This window comes from Zophobas morio, unplaced genomic scaffold, assembly GCF_036711695.1.
Source record: "Zophobas morio isolate AGI-343-1 ecotype UQ-CSIRO unplaced genomic scaffold, CSIRO_AGI_Zmor_V1 ptg000005l, whole genome shotgun sequence".
Classification (NCBI taxonomy): Eukaryota; Metazoa; Arthropoda; class Insecta; order Coleoptera; family Tenebrionidae; genus Zophobas; species Zophobas morio.
The window spans coordinates 3,853,052-3,874,275 of record NW_026972110.1 but is presented as its reverse complement, the minus strand read 5'-3'; the positions used below and the strand labels follow the sequence as shown (position 1 = coordinate 3,874,275).

Genomic DNA, 21,224 nt, shown 5'->3' with positions numbered 1-21,224 from the left:
TCTTCGCGTAGAATCGACTTATCGGGCGCCAGAAAACGCCTTCGGCAGGTGTATGTACCAACTCAAGACTTCTCCATGGTTGTGCGTCCAGTTAGCTACAAGAACTGGTAGGTCGATGTTGTGTGAGTGCATTGGTCTTTGAAGACTAACGTGCGTGTGCAGTTTTACAAGTTGTATTAAAGCTGCTAATAGTTCCTTATCGGTACAAACAAATACAAGGAATGTGTGACTTCTTCACATAATTGGATTAAGCTAGGGTAAGTTGTATTCTCATTATAAAATTTAAAATGATTTAAAAAATTACATGATACCATCATTTGTATTATTTCATCTAAAATGCGTTCATACAGGTTCAATATAATTATAAAGCTGCAAGTTTTAGTGTTGTAATGAGAGACGATTTCTACTTGAAAAAATTACACATTAGATTCAAGAATTTTCTAAAAAATTAAAAAAATAAAAACATGTCTGTAGTTTCTAAAGGTTAACAAAAAAAAATCTATAAAAAAGTATCCGCTACGTTAGAATTTATGTTTACAATCAATGTGCTACCACCGTTCAACTGACATTATTTATCAGTAAATAATTTAAAACACCACATTAAAATTTTTTGTAATAAATATTTAGTAAAATCAGCTAATAACCCGGTAAAAATTGCAATTATATGAAATGGCAACATGAATCAGTAATTTATGCTAATATTATTCACTCAAAAATTTAAAAGTAATTTCTAATATCTTCACATGCACGACTAAACGTTTTTTATTAAAAAGCATGCGGATGTAACCATAATTACGAACACAAGAGATATACCCTTGCTTTTTTCACCTTGAAAGATGATCGCTGTAAAATCCGATAAGTATTACATGAAAACTGCTTGTGAATCTATTAATCTTTTGCGACAATGTTCGTCTAAGGTGTGATTATAAATGACCTTTTCATTTATACTCAACAGTGAAAGATCTTATCCGCAATAAATTTATTCCGACAATGCAACAACAGGTACTTGCGTACAGACAAAATACTCTTTGAACAAATGTTTATGATTATTATTACTCCTAATTAAATATGCATATCTGTGCACGACGTATTTGATTCTAGTCGACAGATGCACACTAGGAATTAAATATTCTACTTTTTTGGCATACTTTTATAACAAAATGAATCACTGCCTTCAGGACAGAGTTTTAGAAATTATTTCAACAAAATACTACCGAAATAAGGTAATTAACAAAAAAAATGACAATGTATTAATTATTATTTTTATTTATAAATAAAATTAGAATTTGAGCAAAAATTATAAATCTACTGTAAAATAGTTTACTGACTTTTTGATCGCAAACTTTTTATGAAAACTAACATGCATTTTTCGATGTTTTTAATAAAAATGTATTATTCACAAAAAATCAAGAATTTTTATTAAGTAAATTTGTGGACTTTAGTTCGATTGGTAGTTAACTTCCACCAGCAAAAAAATACGATAAAGAACAATTGAAAACAATACATAAATGTATATATTTTCTATTCTCTCATACTAAAATACGAGTAAATTTAATGATACTTCAAAAAAATCGAACTACGATAGTGAGCAACCATTACTAAGTACTCAACTTTCCTTAAAAAAAATATTGTGCTTTTAAATTACCTTAAAAACCACTATCTTATCGAGGAAAATATAGAAAAAAAAGAACGAACTTACAATCACCATTAAGGAAAACTTTTACCTTCTATTTAGGTTTAAATAATCCACACCCATTGTGGTTAACGATATAATGTAAACAATGCAGAATAAACAACAATAATAATAAAAAAATAACTTGCTGTGAATCCCCAAAAAATTCTACGTATACCAATAAGTGAAAAAATATTCTATTCAAATTTCTGCAAAAACTGAAAGATTCTTCAGAAATTTAGAGGATGTAAGGAAACAATAAATGGAAATCAAACGACATTGTTCATGAGTTTACTGCCACTGCAGACTTTAAATAATTATTTTTTCAAAATGTACTTTTTCCAGAAATGCTTAAGACGCCAAAAATACAATTAAGATTTAAAATTCAAAGAAATAAATAAAACTAGAGAGTTCACCAAACAATTAAAATAACATTTCGACATTAAAATAGCTCGATGACATTAAGAGTAATAACAATAACCAATACTTGCAGAATGCCATAGGACAACGTGTAGTATGAATAATTCGGCAATCATGTCCAATAAATAAATTAGTCTAGTCACATTTAGCAAATTATGTTTCTTCGTAGCTTACAACAAAACAAAAGAATGACATGAAATTATAAATGTATTTATTTAAAAAGCCACATGTTGTGAACTAACCGCAAAATATCATTATCTCAGTAAGGTTAATGTTTAAATTCAAATCAAGCATGTATAATAATAATAATCTACTAAAGTGGCAATACTTACATTTTTTTAAACGATTACAAATGTTTTAGTACAAGCTATTATTAAATAATATTCAAAAAAAATTTGAACGCTACATTTTCATGCAAAATTGATTAATTTAAACACAGAGAGGTTCCACACAATTTTTTTTGTAAAAAATAAATTTTGACTGTTAAGTTTTCTGTTGCATTTTTTATGTTATACAAAAGATTGAAAAACAGATTTATACCTCAGTTTAAAATGTTTCTTATGTGTTACCAGAATTTCCAATTTGATTTTTAATTTTCAAAGAGTGCAAAATAATTGATTCGAAATTAAAAATGTTATTCATGGCGATGAAAATTAAATTGGGCATCTATTTTCGAAAAAAAAAAAACATTTGCATTAAATTCAGTTAGTCTCCAATTTATTTTAGAAAGTTAATCACACATCTTCATAAAAGCAGTTCATTCACTCTAAATTTGTGAACATAAACATACTCTAAAAAAGAATCTATCAGTCTAAAATTATGGGAAAAATATGTTAAGTGTAAGAAATCAGTGAAATAATGGAAAGCGAATGTTTACACAAAAAAGTTTTCAGCGAAGATGTTAATGACAGTATTGATTAAAAAAACTATTCACAGAAGATGTTATTGATTAAACTAGTGAAAATTTTTAAAAATATTCAACATAATAAATTCAGCATGCCACGCATTAAATAAATATATTGGAGAATTTACTTAATTTTATCCGTAATAGTTTTGAGAAAATACAAGGAAGTGGTACATTTTATCACGTGCAATTCATTTAGGAAATTTCTAAAATTTGTTAAAATCTGTTACATGATGGAGAAATACAAAAATATTTTATACATTCCTAATATCAACCGCTTATGGAAAGTTCAATAATCATTGAACTATTACCATAAACAAAACAAAAGAATGAAACATGCTCATGGATAAAGACATTAAAATACCTATTTTCTTACCATCATAAATTAATAGCTGATGATTTGTACTTACTCAAAATCCTTGATATTAAGTTTTTTTTTTGTTTTTGTTTTTAAGAACAAGTAACATTACAACTATTTAGTAACTGTACAATACAAAGTAGGATGCGGCACACTCCTTAGTTCCTAACAATTACGTCACATTAGACATTCCAATAACCATCATTTAAAAATGTTCAGTGAATTTAATTTTTTTCTGTATCTATGCGATGAACGCGATATCTACTGAAACAGTCAAAGTTTAACTCTTTTTTGAGTAGTCTACTTTACATGACATTTTGACAATATTTTGGGATGATTTGACCGTGCATTTAAACGATTGTAACACTGACGAAGAGAAAGAGAGAGAGAGAGAGAACACTTTGTTATGATGTAGTTTAGAATTATTGCTTTGGTCATATTTTCGTAAGTTAACACGAAATAGAGATGGCTTGACAAAATAACGCAAAAGACATATTTTACACATCATACGCACACTGACTCAGTCGTGGAACAATAGTCATGTAGATTATGAGAAAATGTCCTAAAACAGTTTCACAGCATTCATACTGACGTTGATACATGAGGATATTTCAAGAATCGTCCTTATGCGATATTGGCGATAATGATAAAAGCAGTACGCTTTGGAGTCTGTGTTTATTTATGTTTCTACCAATTCTAAAAATTGATGTTCAATACGATGTAAAACAAAATTAATTGCTTTTTACTTCCTGAGCGTAAGCTAAGGAAGTATTGTAATCGAGTCCATCCACTGCAAAACCGAATGTTTTGACATCTTGCAGACGTTTTAAAGTTATTGGGAGCATGGTAAATTTTTATCCAAAGTATATCTGTTTATTCTCCCCAAAAAATTGATGACGTCATCACAAAATTTTGTAAAGTAAAAACTCACTTGAATCATACGCTTAGCACGCTTCTCTACATTTACTTTAACATTACATACATATGTTTATTTCAAGTTATAGTGGTTCTCATAAAAAAATAAATAAAATTCGCAAAATCAAGTTTTATAATTTTTCGAAAGTTCCTAATTATTTTTGGCAGAATGCATGTTTTTTTCTAATACAGTACCAAAATTTTACGTCCTGTACAGTAGTTCCGTTGTGGCAGACACCTACACAGAAACCATGTCGAGAGTAATTTAATAACAAATTTCACTTAAAAAAAATTGCTAATCGATAGTTAAACTACTGATTCATAACAGGGAAAGTTCTTTTGATGGGTGAAAACCAACAACGTCATATGCTATAAAAATTTAGGATATTAAGTCACAGTGATCTTAGATTAAACGAAAACTGTATCACCATAAACTTTCCCTACATTAACAAAAAAACTGTTCATTATGAAAATAATCCGCAGCAGATGTAAAAGCAGTATCCACTGTGGGAAATGTATTAAGAGATAAGCCTTCAAATCATAGCAAAAAACATTTTAAAAAAATGTACGCATCTATAAAGCTTAAAATTCAAACTTTCACAATTTTCACTAAATCTGTCAAAAGATATAATGAAATTTATGTGCGACGTAAGCTAATTGCTCCCATCGATGCAATTAATGGCATTTCTGAAATAAAGTATCTAATTCAAATAATAGCAAGTCTTTATTTACTAACCGTAAAATACACACATATGAAGAGTTTTGTGTTTGTAGAAAACCAGGTTAGGGAGGGCAAGGATGCAGATCGCATAACTATCAGGTGAGCGCGGTTATTAATACCGAATGAGATGCTAATTAGTATTCGGCAAGTGCGAGACAACTAAATGGGCCGAAGGCTAAACCGGACGCGACTTCGTTCATTGACTCTAACGGGCCACCAAACTGTTGCCCAATAATACAGATTCTCTAACTTCTTTGAGACGAAGATGGCACAGATTGTCTGAACGTAAGACACGAGTAAAATGTTAACAATAGGCTTGCCTAATTGCGAATTGTCATTGTATATCTTATGGAATGCTTTCGCCTGGACGATTTAAACTTCTAAATGTTTACACCCGAACTGATCTTTCATACTCGTTTTAGATTGTCCTACTTTATAAGTCAGCGTAAAACTTTCAAACAAGTAATTTTCCTTTACAAACGACGAAATGGTACGTGTCCTCATATAGTACCATCATTATTCATTTAAAAATTAAAAATTGGGTCAAATTCGTCGATACGGGTTCATAATTGTGGAAAAAGTGTGAAATTCATATTAATACTTTCGAAAGTTATTAGCACCTGATTAGCGTATAATCCATATTTTATTCAAACTTAATTCGTTTTTGTGCTAAAAATTATAGTACTGGTAAAATGGAAAAATATTCTCAAACTCCTCCAAATATGTGATTCGGAAATAATTAAAACGCTGCTCCATCTCGTTGGATTGGAAGCGTTGCTTTACCTGATCTTCTTTTACCGTAACTACAACCGTTTAAATGATTGATCTACTACGAACCTATTCCGTTACGCATAGCGAAGTCACATGTGACACACTAAGACGTTGAAAAATAATACCATGATCTTTTCTTGCGATCAAATTAATTAGCAATAATTAATTAATGATCTTTCGCGTGTTATTGGACTAGATCATGACGATACCTTTGTTTAATGATCATCTGACGACCTATTAACTCGATGAATAAAAATCACGTAATGCATAAAAACATTTGTTTAGAAACCTTGGTAATGATCTTGTAACACATCTGTTCCACATTTCGTTGATTCTGCTATACTCCACATTCGTGACTTTGTTACATTTTGAACAACAAAATGAAAGTAAATTTAACAAGACAACTTTTACAGAATTATTTGCAGCAGTCAAGCAGGTCAATTGAAATTTGTACATGATTCTCACCTTTACTTAAATGCCAGCATTGTTATAGTAATTTTTAAAATAATAAATAAGAATAACAACTAAACATTTCACGCTAGGTAAGACGCAACTGATATTTTGAATGGAAAAAAAAGTTGTACACAGCTTTCACAGTGTAAAATTTAAATGTTTATAAAATTTGTCAGCGGTGTATGGCTGGAAGCACTCTCAAAAGAAATCAACTAGAAAATTTAATTTATGATTCTCATTAAAATATATTTTATGCTCGCAAACGACGTTATTACATTTACTTATTTTCCTTTTTGTAAAAAAAACAAAAATGCAATTTCCATCACTAAATGGAGAACGGCATAAATTAATAGGATGCAACTATTTGGTCTTCATTTAAGTTAAAATCTAAAATTTCAGACTCCAACAAAATTGGCGATATGTTGTTTTTTGTTTGAGTTTTTGCTTGCCTGCATAGAACACTTACTGTATAAAGTTCATAGAACATTGACAGAGAAATTAGAAATTTTAAGGTCGCCCACATCGGTTACCATAAAATAGCACTATCTATCTCAAATCACAAAATAAGTATATGTCAACCAACATTTCTGACAAACTAACTACATCTACATAGGATGAACAATTTTAAGGCGACTTATTCAACCAACCGTAATTATTTCAACGATGTACAAGAAGGGATATCCTCCTTTATGTATAGTATTAGCTGACTAAATGTAACATACTTATTTACAGTAAAGTAAAAGTGTCTATTCTTTTAAACTTAGAAACTAGATTACAATCAACGTCCGAGTGTTATAAAACGAATGAACTATGTTGTGAATAACTCCTACAATGACGGGTGCTCTTAAATAGGTATATAGTAAAATCATAGCAGTATAAAAACAGTGTCGGAGACCTATAGTGACATACATCAGTCATTTCCACTTCTGTAATTCTACGAAGTAATTCAAGCATTACTCTGCAGACTATGCTATCCTGTGAATTCTAATTTTTAATTGCTTATAGGATACGATGTGATTTGTATTAACTACGCGAATGAAATGCAGAAAATACTACTATGAGTGACAATGACCTTGAAACAAAATATGTAACGGGTATAACCAAAACTGTTTAAAGTATAAACTATCAAAAAATATACTTTCTTCTGTTTTTACCAAGTCCAACACTTAATGAAAAATGTGAAATTAGAAATAAAACGTACATCATTTTGATTGAATTTTTAATGAAATGAAGTATTTTCATTTAAATTAACACATAATCAAATGGGCAATTACGAAGATGAATGATTATATTTCAATTTTCTAGCTCTAGGTGTCAACCACTTCATGGAAATCTCCTATTAGTTGAATAACGGTTTCAATAATTAACGCTGGTTTAATAAACTGGAATCATAAATGGCAATGCAAATATACGCTGTCCTTGACATTGCTGAAGTAGTTCACTAGTGTAAAACATAATAAAAAACATGGAAATATAATATTTGCACCAATGGCAACCTGTTTGTTAAATTTTATAGATGCGCAAGAAAATATCTTTCTATCCAGTCGTTCAATACTTATGATGTACTTTTAGAATGAGCAATTTTATACAATTCTAGACTACTTGAAACTATATATAGAACATAACATGACTAACTCATTTCGTCATATCCTTTATGATATTTTACAGACGACAGCAATCAAATAGTGTTAGCAATAAACTATGACAACATTTCGTACATAAATTTTAGAAAATTAAAAATATATTAAAAAAATTAAGATTATATAATCTTATAATTGTAAGAAATACACTGCGTTAATTTAACTCTTCGAAGATCTAGCTCAGATTTCTCTTACTTAATCTTTGAACATAATTTATAACAAGTTCGTCCGGTTCTGGTAATATAATTGCTGACATTAGATATCCTGTAATTGCGCTCTACATCACGAAATAAGTTGACATCTTCCGACCACTACCTGCTCATCAAATCATACACAAAAAATTACTATTATCGCTTAAAATTATTTCCGCGTTCATAACAGGAACTCTTACATAACATCATAAAACACACAAAAAATTGACGACATGAATTCTCTCAGCAAATGTTAATTTTTTACGCAAAACCAGAAACTTAGTTTATAAAATTAGGAAGTACAAAATTACGAGCAATGACAAATTCGTTAACCATTTAAACCTGTAGTTATTCGTCACATACGGCTAGAATAAATGGTATGAGCATTTCACGACGAAGAATTTTAACACATAATTCTAATTTTACCGTTAAAAAGAACAAATAACAAATATGTTAAATTGTCCATAATAAACGGTTTTCACGACTGACCGACTGTTCAGATTACATTATTACACAGACGACTTCTTCACACATACCGTTGAATTTAGTAGCTACATATTAAATATCACAACAAATAGCAAATTCGAGCACATGTAACTAACGAAGGCTTGGCACTCTAGTTTATTGTTACGTGACGAAAGTCGTTCACTTGCTTTATCCTGATTCCAATGTTCATCTACTTGTACAAATACATACCAATCCTTTCATTTGAAAACAAGGAGTAGGTAGGAATTAATAGGGTTCATTCAGTTATCTAAACGTGATCAACTTGCTCGTATTTACTAGTAAAATCACTATATATACTAATTTTTAATACACATTAAATAATTAATTCATTAGAATTAAATTAAATCAACCAATCCACAATGAAAATGAAAATGCTCGACTTCAAAAGAACATAACATGAGGAGTCCGGCAGGGTGATTTTATAAGTCGCACACTGTTCATAACAACATTTAAGATGTCATCAACGGTTGAACTGGTACTATAAAGGAACAACTATTAACGTGAAACGGCTACACCTCTTTGCATAAGCGGAAAACTCAAGCAAGATGACATCTCAAACTGGCATATACGGTCAGCGTTTGGAAGACAAAATAAGAATCTAAAAATTTAGAAAATCCATATGAAACTTAAGTGATCAGTTTACAATCAACACCTGTTTTAACACATGTCGCTCAGGCATGAACACTAAAAAGAGATAATGGAAAATCTAGGTAGATGCCAGAGGGCAATTGAAAGGCATATAAAATTAGAAGATAAAGTCAGAAACACAGACATTAGAAAGAGAACAACATTTATTAACCTAAAAGAACATGTAATAAGTGGCGTCCCTAAAATGCAGATGAACAGCAGACAGAATGATTCCAGATAGAATAAAGAAAACATAAATGCAGGCAGACCACACACTAGATGAATCGACGACCTAAAAATAGCAGTTAAACTGGCCTCTTTTAAAACGACGCAGAATAAGAGTATATAGAAAAATTTAGGGGATGCCTATATCCAAAAATAGAACAATAAGGGCTAAACGAAGAAGAAGAATGCCACATTAAGTGAAAGAGAAAGTGTTCCCCGATGCCAAATAAACCAATGACAATTGGAAATCTTTAACTAACACTTGAAGCTGAAATCTTTCATAACTATGTGTGTAAATTCAATGTTCCGCTAAACATGGCAACATGCTGTCTGTTTAATGTATATTAATTAAAAAATGTAATGTTGAAGCAAATGTTTCAGTAGGTTATTTATAACCAACGTCATCGCAACTGTTGTACAATAAAAAAAACAACCCTGAGATGTGATTTTCTGTTGCGTATGGAATGGGGAAAATGTCAGTGAGAAAAACGTGAAAATGGTAATGCTAAAAATGTTTAAATAATGCAAATTAAGGTACTTTCAACCAAATACCCAAAAGGAGCTGTAGTATTTGTAATGATGCTTTAATAATACAGAGTATGTAAAACCTAAAATTCTCGACATGTATGGGGCACAAGCAAAATTGGAAAATTAAGAGAATATTAAGCTCTTAAGTTTGCACGTGACTTAATCATCGTTTTGACAGTCATTTTTTAAAGATCTTTGTTATTGTGTTCTTTGACTGTGTACAATAGTTGCTTATTAATAGTTTAATATTGCACTTTTCGTCTTTTTTGCATCTACGATGTGAAAGCACAATAATTAACAATTAAAAGTGATTAAGCCGGAGATGATCGACTCTTTTGTTGCCTTATCTGTACATTTACTCTCTATTGTAAAAAGAAAGAAATGACAACAAAATAAAATAACACAATATTATCGATATCGAGAAAGCAATAAAAAACACGATCAAAAAGAGCCATGTATTTTTGAAGATTTGTCTTTGATGGTATTTTTGTCTTGTATATTATCGTCAATTTGAAAGTTTGATGTGAAATCGAACAAAGACAGACTTTAAAAAATCCAGGGCTGTCTTTGAACATGTGTTTTATTGCTCTTTGGGTATAACTCTTTGCAAAGTATCTAATCTACTGTGATTTTTTCCAACATTAAACTTGAATGATTCTATGACATGTCGTAAGTCATTTTATTTTAAACATACCTTTAGAACGGTGTAAAATGAGTGATAAAGACAACTTCAGTTTATAACAGAACAACGGGAACAATATCTATGCAAAAAAAGAGAACATAATAGGGTGACACTTACTAACAAATTGTGTCACTTGTCTTTTATAATTTAATAGTAACTAAAAATCTACTTAAATGAAACACTATTATTTTTGAAGCATTTAATAGACTCGTCTTCATTTCCAATTTTTTATACGCAATTAAAAACAAATAGCTACTCTTTGAGTGGTTCAAACTATAGCTCCTCTATTACAAATAATAGCGTCACCGTCAAGCAGATCTTCTGCAAACAGACAATATGCAAAGTCACCAGAAGAAAATAGTCACATTTAAATCGCGGGAATTTCAGTTTAAGGATGGGCAGCTAGCATGTAATCATTAATATATTATAATAACTATTAGAATAATGGTAATACAAAATATTTCAGTTGAGAATTTGAAATCTTTACACTTAAATGAGGCCATAATTATCAAACTCCAAAAAGCTGCTTTGTTAGGAACATGTCATATTGTTCGTAAGGTTCTCGAAAGGTCTGATTACGTCAGTCAGAGTAAGTTAGCAGCAGTAGGTCAGAGTAGTGTAGGTCACTTTTCAAGTGATCAGAGAATAATATCAGACGAATTTGTGTGTTGTAATTCTAGAATCTCAAAAGCTATTTTTTTATCAATCTAATCAATCATATCATTACTTGGCCTTAGTGATCTTCACAGTATCATACTCGTCAAGCTTCAGAAAACAAACGGTGTAACATTTAGAAAGGCTCTAGTTCAAACCAAATTGTGATAAAATTAATTTATTAAGGGATAATTTCCTGTAGTAGAAAATTAGTTATTATAAACGCTATAAATAAACACTTTAAGTTACATCAAGTTGTAAATTTATGACAAAAATCGAAACTACCGCAGTCGTAATGAATTCAAATATAAAACAAAACGTGTTATTTTTGTTGCGTGTAACCTTAAATTTACACCGACACGTGTTATCAATTAGGTGAGTAACTAGATGTTACAATAATAAAAAATCGAAGATGTACACTCAACAAACTTCTGAAAATTCTGACTTGTTTTTTCAGTTCAACAAAACAGGTTGTAATAAAATGTACCAAAAACTAAACTTAAAGTGTCGAATTTTCAGAAACATATTTTTTATGTGATACGCCAGTTGTTCTATTCACGAAAGAATGTAGTTCCGAGTCACTTTGCAGAATTCACCGAGTTCTTCATCTTACCACGATTACGTAGGTATCTCAGCCTCTCATACTTTATTGTTATTAACATATTGCTAAATCATTGTGTGAAGATTTTCTCATTTGATAGCAGACACATGCTATAATTATTATTAATATTATTACCACTGACACATAATAGACGCAACTTTCACTTGAGTAGAAGACATGTGTGTTAAAAACTCTTTTAAAGTGATGAAACAGAGATGAAATACAGACAAGCAGTTCCATTTGCTTTACAATTAAAGTAATTATGTAATAAAGTGGGTAGTGCATTGTTTGTTCCGACATGATTCATTATTTAAAAATAATTGATAGAAAAGTGGGTAGATATTTCTATTTCCATTGATCATTTATTAAAGGCTTAAAGAATGCACAAGGTAAACCACCTCAGCGACGGTACATTGTGCATTTTTCTCTGACAGACCTGTTATTTTATGGTGAACACACGACTTATTGCCTTGACCTTAGCAAGTCACGTTTTGGATAGAAAATAATTAACATTTAATAGAAAAAAATCACGATACATGCAACGAGACAAAACATAGTATGGAACGAATACCGCTATATTTGTCTTCACTTTGCACACGAAGAGATATGAAGCAACGCATGGATCGATTACTACCATTTACTAATCCCATCAAACTCTTCGATGAAATATACAAATATAGAAAGACAACTTTTACTACAACAATGAAACTTATTAGGAATTACCAAACAATCTAACTCTCACAGAGAACCGGCTACGAAATTAACGGCTAACTGGACGATTTATGTCTTATAATTTTATTAGATCCTTAAAATTGTTTAGATTTTAATTGTGATTATTCTCTGCTATAATTAAACTGTGTGAAAAACGGGACCGTAATAATATAATTAAACAGATTATAACAGTGAATGAAAATTAAGGTTTACTACTTGGAACCGTTACATGACTTTCAATTATTATTATCCTGTAAGTTACATAATTTTATATCGATAATTTTTACCACGAAGGTACCAATAACGCTTTGAGGGTAGCCGGAAGACAAATAAATGTTTTGATAGATAGCATAGCACCATGTTGCGTAAACCTACTAAAACGATTAAATGTAAACGAGAGATGCTTATAATATAAAGCTGTGTGTTTCAAAAATTGCGTTGCCTAATACATGGGTGTAGAACTAATTATTGAATGTATTATTATTAAATTTTGAGTTGCAACAATTTCATAAATAATTTAGAAGGATTTTAACTACGCGAAAGCTTATTGATGGCGGATATTTGGTAAGATTTTACAATTATATACATACCTTACCCTAATTCTTAAATATTTAAAAATAATTTCAATAACGAATGACAATGGCACCATTATGGCAACAAATAATTATTATTATCAAACAGAAGTTTGCGTCAGTTGCATAAAAAATTGTTTAAGTGTTTGATAGCCAAGTGTGTGATGAAAAAATGTAGGTACATATGTGTTAACACATTTTACTTGAGTAAAATACATACAAAACGATTTTAAAGTTTGATAAGTAGATATAAAATGAACTTTTGGGGTTCATAAAATAATATTGACATGAACATGAATTTAGAATTTTTCAGAAATAATATAATAATAGAATTTTACACATTATGTAATAAAGTATATTTTATTTTGTTCTTAACGTTCTATAGTACTTCCTTTAGCATTAGGGAAATTCCTCATTTTTACGAGGATTTACAAATATAACGGAAACACTGTTTCATCCTTCTGCTTTTCTGTGGCATTCCACTAGATTCAAATTAGCATCACAATGAAAATTTTAATAACGTAATCACCACTAACTATCTTGTGTAGAAATGTTAATACCTTTGAATGCTGATCGGTTCTATATCCCAAAAAGAGTCACTGCGTACTGTGATTGTTTTCTTAAAAAGTGCTTCCATACGAAAAATTTTTAGAAACATTCTCGCTAATTTTCTTAGTAAATAATTCCTCTGTTGTGCTAAATATAATTTGAAAAATTGTTACATAGTGAAGTTAAGAATGTCGTCAAGCTATATGTCAAGCCCTACAAAAGCTCCGAAAAAGACAATAAAAATAGCTTTCGACGAACCACAACCTAAATGAGTAAATTAGTATAAAGGTAAACTCAAAACAATGAAAAACATAAACTTCAAATTACACTGGTCAACAGTTAAGCTCTAACTTTTATTATAGCAGCCAATTATTATTTAATTAACAATTTTAAATGATATTATAAACGGCTAAACCCAAACTTAGCTCTCATTTAAAAGTAATCTTCAATATTATCCTTTGAAAAATACAAAAATCGTACTATTAAGTAATAGGAAACATTCTATAAGGTGTATTTTTTTGTGATCAAATTGCTACAAACTTCTTGGGAAACAATAAGAAAACTACGCTTAGTAAGTAGAAAACATGTTATCATGATATAAAAAATTTAAAATTAATATATTTTTAAAAGTGCATTTTATGTATTCGCATCTTGATTTTTTCCCCAAAAATTATGACGACATGAGTGACGAACGTAGAGAACGCTTCCATCTGGGCATTTTGTGGATACAAAAACGTTACCAAGATCGATGGAACACCTAAATGCTCGCAGAATACTGCGGGACCATCAAGCGAGAGATCTCCAATGAAATCTATAGGAGGCCGGTCTAGGACAATTTGGCGCGGCCGACTTGGCGCGGCCAACTTGGCGCGGCCGACTTGGCGCGAGACATTTTGGCGCAAAGCCAACTTGGCGCAGGGACACTTTGGCGCAAGCCATCTTGGCGCGGGCCATCTTGGCGCGAATGAACTCGCACCAAGAAAAATAGATATAAATATACAAAAATTGCATCCGTTGTTAGCATAACCTAATTTTTATAGTCACCAACGCGTAGAGGGGTAATGTCGACTTTTTAATGGACACACGGGCGCTTCGCGCCCGGCACCCCATTATAAACATACTCCTAAACGTGGAACTTCTTGCTCCGTGGATCATTTAGTTATTGGAATTTGTGCGGATGAAACTGTGTATTTGGTTCCCTACACTTGACATAAATAACGGGGTGCCAACCACAGTACGAACAATAACGATTTTTTATATTATATACAGACGTACTCGCGCCAAGATGGCTCGCGCCAAGATGGCTTGCGCCAAAGTGTCCCTGCGCCAAGTTGGCTTTGCGCCAAAATGGCTCGCGCCAAGTCGGCCGCGCCAAGTTGGCCGCGCCAAGTCGGCCGCGCCAGATAGTCCCATTCCGATAGGAGGCAACCGAAAAAACGTCGGTCTTAGCTGTTTCTTTTGTTTTTTTCGTTTTTTAAACTGCAATCGTTGTTTTTTTCTTAATTATAATTGTTCTTTTGTTAATACATCACTTTTTTCCGTTAAAGATACAAAAATTAAATTGTTTTACCTGCTTTTTTGTTTTTAACATCAAATATGCATTTTTATTTTTAATTGAGCTAAGTTGTAAGGTTTATGCCCTTTGTTACAAACACAGAGACAAATTAAACGAAAACATTACAATTATGTCAAAGTTAGAGAGAAAAAATTGAATTTTGTTGACCAGTGTTATACAAAAAAAATATTTTAGGATTCATACATTGCCAGAACATTGTTTTAAAAAATACACGCCATAAGAAACGATGTCGGAAGGCTTTGTAAATTATCAGGAAATATTTATTTGCTGTTTGAAACTTAACAATGTAAGGAACGTTCTTCGTCTGATTATTCTTAAAACTAAATAGTTTACTCGATCTGCCTCCTAATGTTACACAACTGAATTGAGGTTTTCCATCTTCTATTATTATTAATAAAATTTAAAGGTATTTTCATACTAAGTACATTTTTAGGACTTGGCCGTTTCTATCCTTACACAAAAAATGCCACCTAATCAGTACAAACTCACTCTCTCTATTTTGAAAATTACTCTCCTCTTAATCGTCGTACTTTGATTACCAATGACAATTACCAAAATTTAAAATTACATCAAGCGTAGGTATCATTTAAATTTTATCTGTACTAAGCATGCACAAATTGCAAACCTTGTTTCCAGTAGTTATTACGCCAGCGCAGACTTTAAAACTACTGCAAAAAATAAAATGTCAATTTTAACTGAGACACCCCGTACAATCATAAATTCCTAAAATCAATTTTATATAAAAAAAGGAAAAAGGGCATGAAATCTCTAGAAGTTTGATATCTGGAACATTAACCAAGTTGTATGGCAAACTTTCCGTAAATAACGTAATATTAGTTACAAATAAAAATACACTAAATTTAATGAGGTTTTAATTTACTGCTACATTAACATAATAATAAATGATCTCTTTTCTTCTGATTACAACATCATACTTTGCATAACTGTAGAATTCTCTCATTACAAGCGAGGAAACTGCAGCGACTTCTCAATGTCATCAACACTTTCTATAGGTTATACTTAGTTAAAAGAGAGAATGACACTGATTATATCTTTTTGCAGGTTGGTTGACCATAACGGTCCACATAATCTTCACCTACAGCCTCAGGCTGCTTATACCAAGCATTAAGTTTGAACCATCGCTACGAACTTTGACACCGACAGTTACGATGACCAGTTAATAATGTTGTATAAAGTCAGAATGGATGTCAGCCCTTATTACTACTCCAGGTTGTGGCACAAAATTTAGGTAAGATCACGTTTGTTTTGAAGTAAATTGCATCGAAAACCTAACCAATTTTTATGTCTTCGCACGATCTCTAATATGTACTTCTTTTGCGTTGAATTAGTGTCTTCCTATATGCATATAATTCACTGAACATCGATGATCTTAAACTGACCTCGATTCGAACAAGGTCTCAAATGAAATCGACACAAGGCACAATTGATAGCACCGTAACGGCAAAAATCTAACGGCAGTCACAAATAACTGGTGCATAACACTGCACAGCAATGCCAAGTTTTGACCATTAGCGAGAAACTGCGCAATTTTTTATTGTGCAAAAACATTTACATTTTCTTCAATTCATGAGTTGAAGCAACTTTTTAAGCTATTTAGCTCCATTGTTTCACTTATCAATCTGTAAAATAAATGACAATTACGCAGAGAGAAAATGGAGCAGTAGACACTACCACCAGCATTTCACATTTCCCACCTTACATAACATGAGAACTAAGCGAAAATAAAGAACTTATAGGCGACATTGCTAACATGTGATACATAAATGTAAATTATATCTTGTTTAACATGGGAATTTGTTATTGTGACACCAAACAACAGAAACGTGAGGGACGACCACATTGCAGCAATAATTTTCATTTCTTTCGCTTCATCAATACAAAAACGCAACGTGATCCTTCAAGTTGTTCCGTTCACTATTGTTTAATACATACTTTGGTGCATCTTCAATGTTTCACAACCGCTCACACCCATGATGCACGTAGGTCATACAATGTCAGTGACATTAAAGTACTTCTTTAAATGTTATTATTACACTATCACTTTATACAGGCTGGTAATGGAAACTTTAAAGCAACCTTTGTCTAAAGATGTTTTGCTAACAACGTGACTATTAATACCGCCACATTTTAAAGCAACATCATATAAAAATACTTTAAACGTTAGTTAGTAATGAACTAAAATGATTTTTATGTGATCAAAAATTTGTTTACATTATAATCGGCTTTTGGTACAGACGTGCTGTTTGCAAACAATATGTAATCAATTTTAAATTACAAATATCAGACAACCAAAAATAGAATAATATATCATTTGCCTTTCCTTTCACAACAAAATACTTAAATAAAGCACTTTCAGTAAAACTTTTATTTTATAATAACTTAATTTTAACCGTTTCCACATGAAATGGACAATAATAAATTTATTACATGCTCTAAAAGTACTAAATAGCAACACTAACCAAGAGTGCTAGCGGTTCTAATAACATGAGCAGCTTTAATATAAAAATAATTGCTTTTAATCCGCGAACAAGAAACGAGTTCATTGTAGTTAAGAAAGTCACGCACTTAGTGCAATCCGTCCGTTACCGTTCTTATTGAGTCAATAACTAGTCATGGATTTCATTTTCAGATCATGCTGGAAGGAGGGGTCATCGCCACCTTGGTGGCAGCAGTGACACTGATCTCTTTAACTACGGCCCAATGTCCATGGCAGCGCGAATCTATAGACCTTCAATCTTCATGCCTATGCTCCTACAATTTAGGACATGAACTGTCTGTGCAATGCGACATGGTAGAGTGGCCAAAGCTGCTCGCAGCTCTTCAAAAATACGCCACTACAACACCGTTGGATCTGTTATATGTCAACAACTCAACAATCGGTGTTTTGGAAGACAATATTTTTGTGGACCTTCAAGTGCAAAATCTACAATTGTCCGGTTGTAAAATAAATAGTGTTGAAAGTGATGCTTTTAAAGGGCAAGAACAACATTTGAAAAACTTAAATTTACAAGACAATGACTTAACCAAAGTGCCTGTTGATAGTTTGAGACCATTAAGGACTCTGTCTCTGTTAGATCTTTCCCACAACAGAATCACTACAGTTCTTGATAGCTCCTTCGAAACGTTAAAGAAGTTAGCCACCTTAAAATTATCTGATAATAATGTGACATTATCCACTGGTGCTTTAAAAGGTCTTGAAACCTCTCTTAAAAATTTAAATTTAAAAGGAACACGCCAAAAAGACATACCCGAAGCTGTCCGCAACTTAAAAACATTAGCATTTCTTGATCTGTCTCAGAACAGCTTAAGAGAACTACCTGGAAAAACGGGACTCAAATCATTTCAAGGTTTGGATTCTCTGACGGCTTTAAATCTTGAAAGAAATTTAATCCAAACATTAGGAAAAAACGCTTTTCGTGGTGTAGAACGATCACTAAGTTCTTTAAGTTTACTTAATAACTTATTAGCAGACTTTCCAACAGAAGCTTTAAGTGCCTTGTCCGAACTCCGGGTATTAGACATCGGATTTAATTTATTAACCGAATTACCAGACAAAGCTTTCCAAGGGAATCCATCTATTACGTTATTGGCATTAGACGGAAACCCTTTAGCCACCATTCCGTTTGCAGCGCTGTCACATTTAAACAATACCCTCCGAGGCCTAAGCTTAGGTGGCCGGTTTTTGCACTGTGACTGTAGATTAGCTTGGGTCATCGATTGGATCAGAAACGGTGATTTACAAGTAACGAGTCGTGAACGAAACCCTCAATTTTGTGGAAGTCCAGCCCGGTTCAGAGATCGTGGTTTCTACAGCATACAACCCGAAGAGTTGTCATGCAAAAAAGAAGAAGGTATTGGAATAGCCACCGTTGTTAGCGCAGATTTAGACGATGTGTCAATAGCAGAAGTTGAAACTCCTGTAAAAACGACAACGAAGCAGCCCACTACAAAAACGACCATTGCCACGAGTACCATTTCAACGACAACTACAAAGTCAACATCCACAACAATCAAATCTTCAACGACAAAACCAAAATTACGAACAACAACAACACCATGGAAAAATACACAACGACCTTCTCTGATTATGAATTATCCGTCTAAATCCAAAGCTGATGATTCAAATGAAGTTTTAGTGAAAAATGCTTTCCGACAAGATAACTCCGTCATCATTCAATGGGGTTCAGATACGGCAAACATCTTAGGTTTCAGAGTAGTTTATCGACTATTCGGAGACAAAAGTTTCAAACAAGGCCCGCCTTTGGAAGCAAGCGAGAGGGAATTCAAAATCAAGAATGTACCATCGCAGGTTAGTCTAATAATATTACAATAAACATATCAAGAATTTAAGAAAAAAATTGTCGTGGAGTAAATTGTAAATGTACGATGGTCTCTTGTTTTGCAGGAATGCATTGTAGTCTGCGTGGTCTCCTTGGAAGAGATTAACGTTACGCCTGAAACCGTGCCCTATTCACAATGTCGCGAAGTAAGAACTGTTTCATCGGCATCTTCAAACATGGATAAAATCACCATTGCGGCGAGTGCTGCAATTTGCGGAACCATAGTTATTGCAGTCATAATTTTTGTGGCAGCGTCGAGACGAAGAACAAGAAAACTACACGAACTGCATCAACAAAAGATGGGAATTAAAAACGGTTTACCCATAAACGGGCTGCCAGTTAACTGTTGTACCGGCGTAGGTCCAGCAGCAAGTCCTGGCGGACCGTTATCTTCGTTAGCAACTCTTAGCGCTTTCAATAACAATAAGGTTCTCAAATAAATAAGTAAATCCATTACGATAACTGTATTGTTGTAGGACTGGGACCAAGTATCAGGTTACAGTACCCATAGCGTGCAAAGACCTCGCAGGTACTCGGTAGACCAACTTGATGACATACGTTATGGTACAAAGGGAACAAAGCAGCGCTCGATCGCCGATGGGCAATCGCAAAATAGTTTCTCTAATCATTCTGGGCGATACCTAAATGCTTTTCCCAGTAATTTAATTTCATCACGACAAGGTAATCTCCTCATACCAAGTATCTCTGATTTGTTTCCCAGGCAATAACTCTTTTATTAGCTGACACATCGCAATGAGTTTTATTAAATCAGAATGATAAATTTAGTAATATCAAACATAGATTAAGAATTAAGATATCCGCCTGTTGTCTCCATTTTTCGAATTTTGATTACCATTCTGTATCTAGTCCATCGGCACCAGTTGTTAGTATTACCCCAATAAAAAATTCTGATGCCATATGTGCAACGTATTTTGGGAAACGAAATATAACCAAGGGTTGTGAAATTCAGTCAAAGACTACATAAGCTGATGATACACAATGAAAAAAAACATATTTAATAGGAGAGTTATTTCTTGGGAAAGAAAATCCAATACACAATTTATTATAAAAATACTAACGGTTATGTATTCTAGACTTACGACAGTCAAGGCAGTCTTTAACAATGCAGTCAGACAGAATGTCCACTCGTGGACCTAGTCACCATGGACCGTCCCATTCTGTGGCATCTTCAAGACGATCCCGGCCCCGATCCAGATCACGTGACTACAATAGACCGGGCAGTCGCTACAGTACAGCTGGATCGACGCATACTTTAAATAATTATTGCGACAATTCTGATAACTGGACTGATCATGACATGGAAATTTACATGGCAAGGAATCCTACCACGAGAAACGGTCTTGTGCCGCTCTGATATATTGCTCAATAGATAAATGTGTTCTGTAATTTTTCGAATGGCTGTTACTTAAGTCGGTATGTTTTAAATCGCAGCGTGACTGATAGAATCAGTTAATATACAATAACATAGTATCAGTAATCACTAAATCAACTTATAAGAAATTATATTTTGTAGGATGTAATTATTTTTCCTTAAATTAATTTATGAAACACTATCTTGTCACTTA

General features: G+C 32.4%; 2 protein-coding genes across 2 annotated transcripts in view; one reads left to right on the top strand and one right to left on the bottom strand.

Moving 5' to 3' along the window:
- Positions 1-21,224, bottom strand: part of LOC135121993 (rab3 GTPase-activating protein catalytic subunit) — a 35,115-nt gene that overhangs the window by 7,206 nt on the left and 6,685 nt on the right. The window lies entirely within an intron of this gene.
- Haf (hattifattener) lies at positions 40-21,209 on the top strand. Its single transcript, XM_064046257.1, has 6 exons — positions 40-257; positions 16,340-16,526; positions 17,928-19,607; positions 19,704-20,066; positions 20,115-20,319; positions 20,733-21,209. Exons 3-6 carry the CDS (start codon positions 17,931-17,933, stop codon positions 21,011-21,013), a joined length of 2,526 nt encoding a protein of 841 aa, XP_063902327.1. The 5' UTR covers positions 40-257; positions 16,340-16,526; positions 17,928-17,930; the 3' UTR covers positions 21,014-21,209.

What these genes read in the sequence shown, in the direction of transcription:
- Haf (XM_064046257.1), top strand. Translation starts at nt 17,931, where the DNA reads ATGCTGGAAGGAGGGGTCATCGCCACCTTGGTGGCAGCAGTGACACTG. An exon ending in TCAAGAATGTACCATCGCAG is followed by an intron (nt 19,608 to 19,703) that starts GTTAGTCTAATA and finishes CTTGTTTTGCAG; the next exon opens with GAATGCATTGTAGTCTGCGT. An exon ending in GCGCTTTCAATAACAATAAG is followed by an intron (nt 20,067 to 20,114) that starts GTTCTCAAATAA and finishes GTATTGTTGTAG; the next exon opens with GACTGGGACCAAGTATCAGG.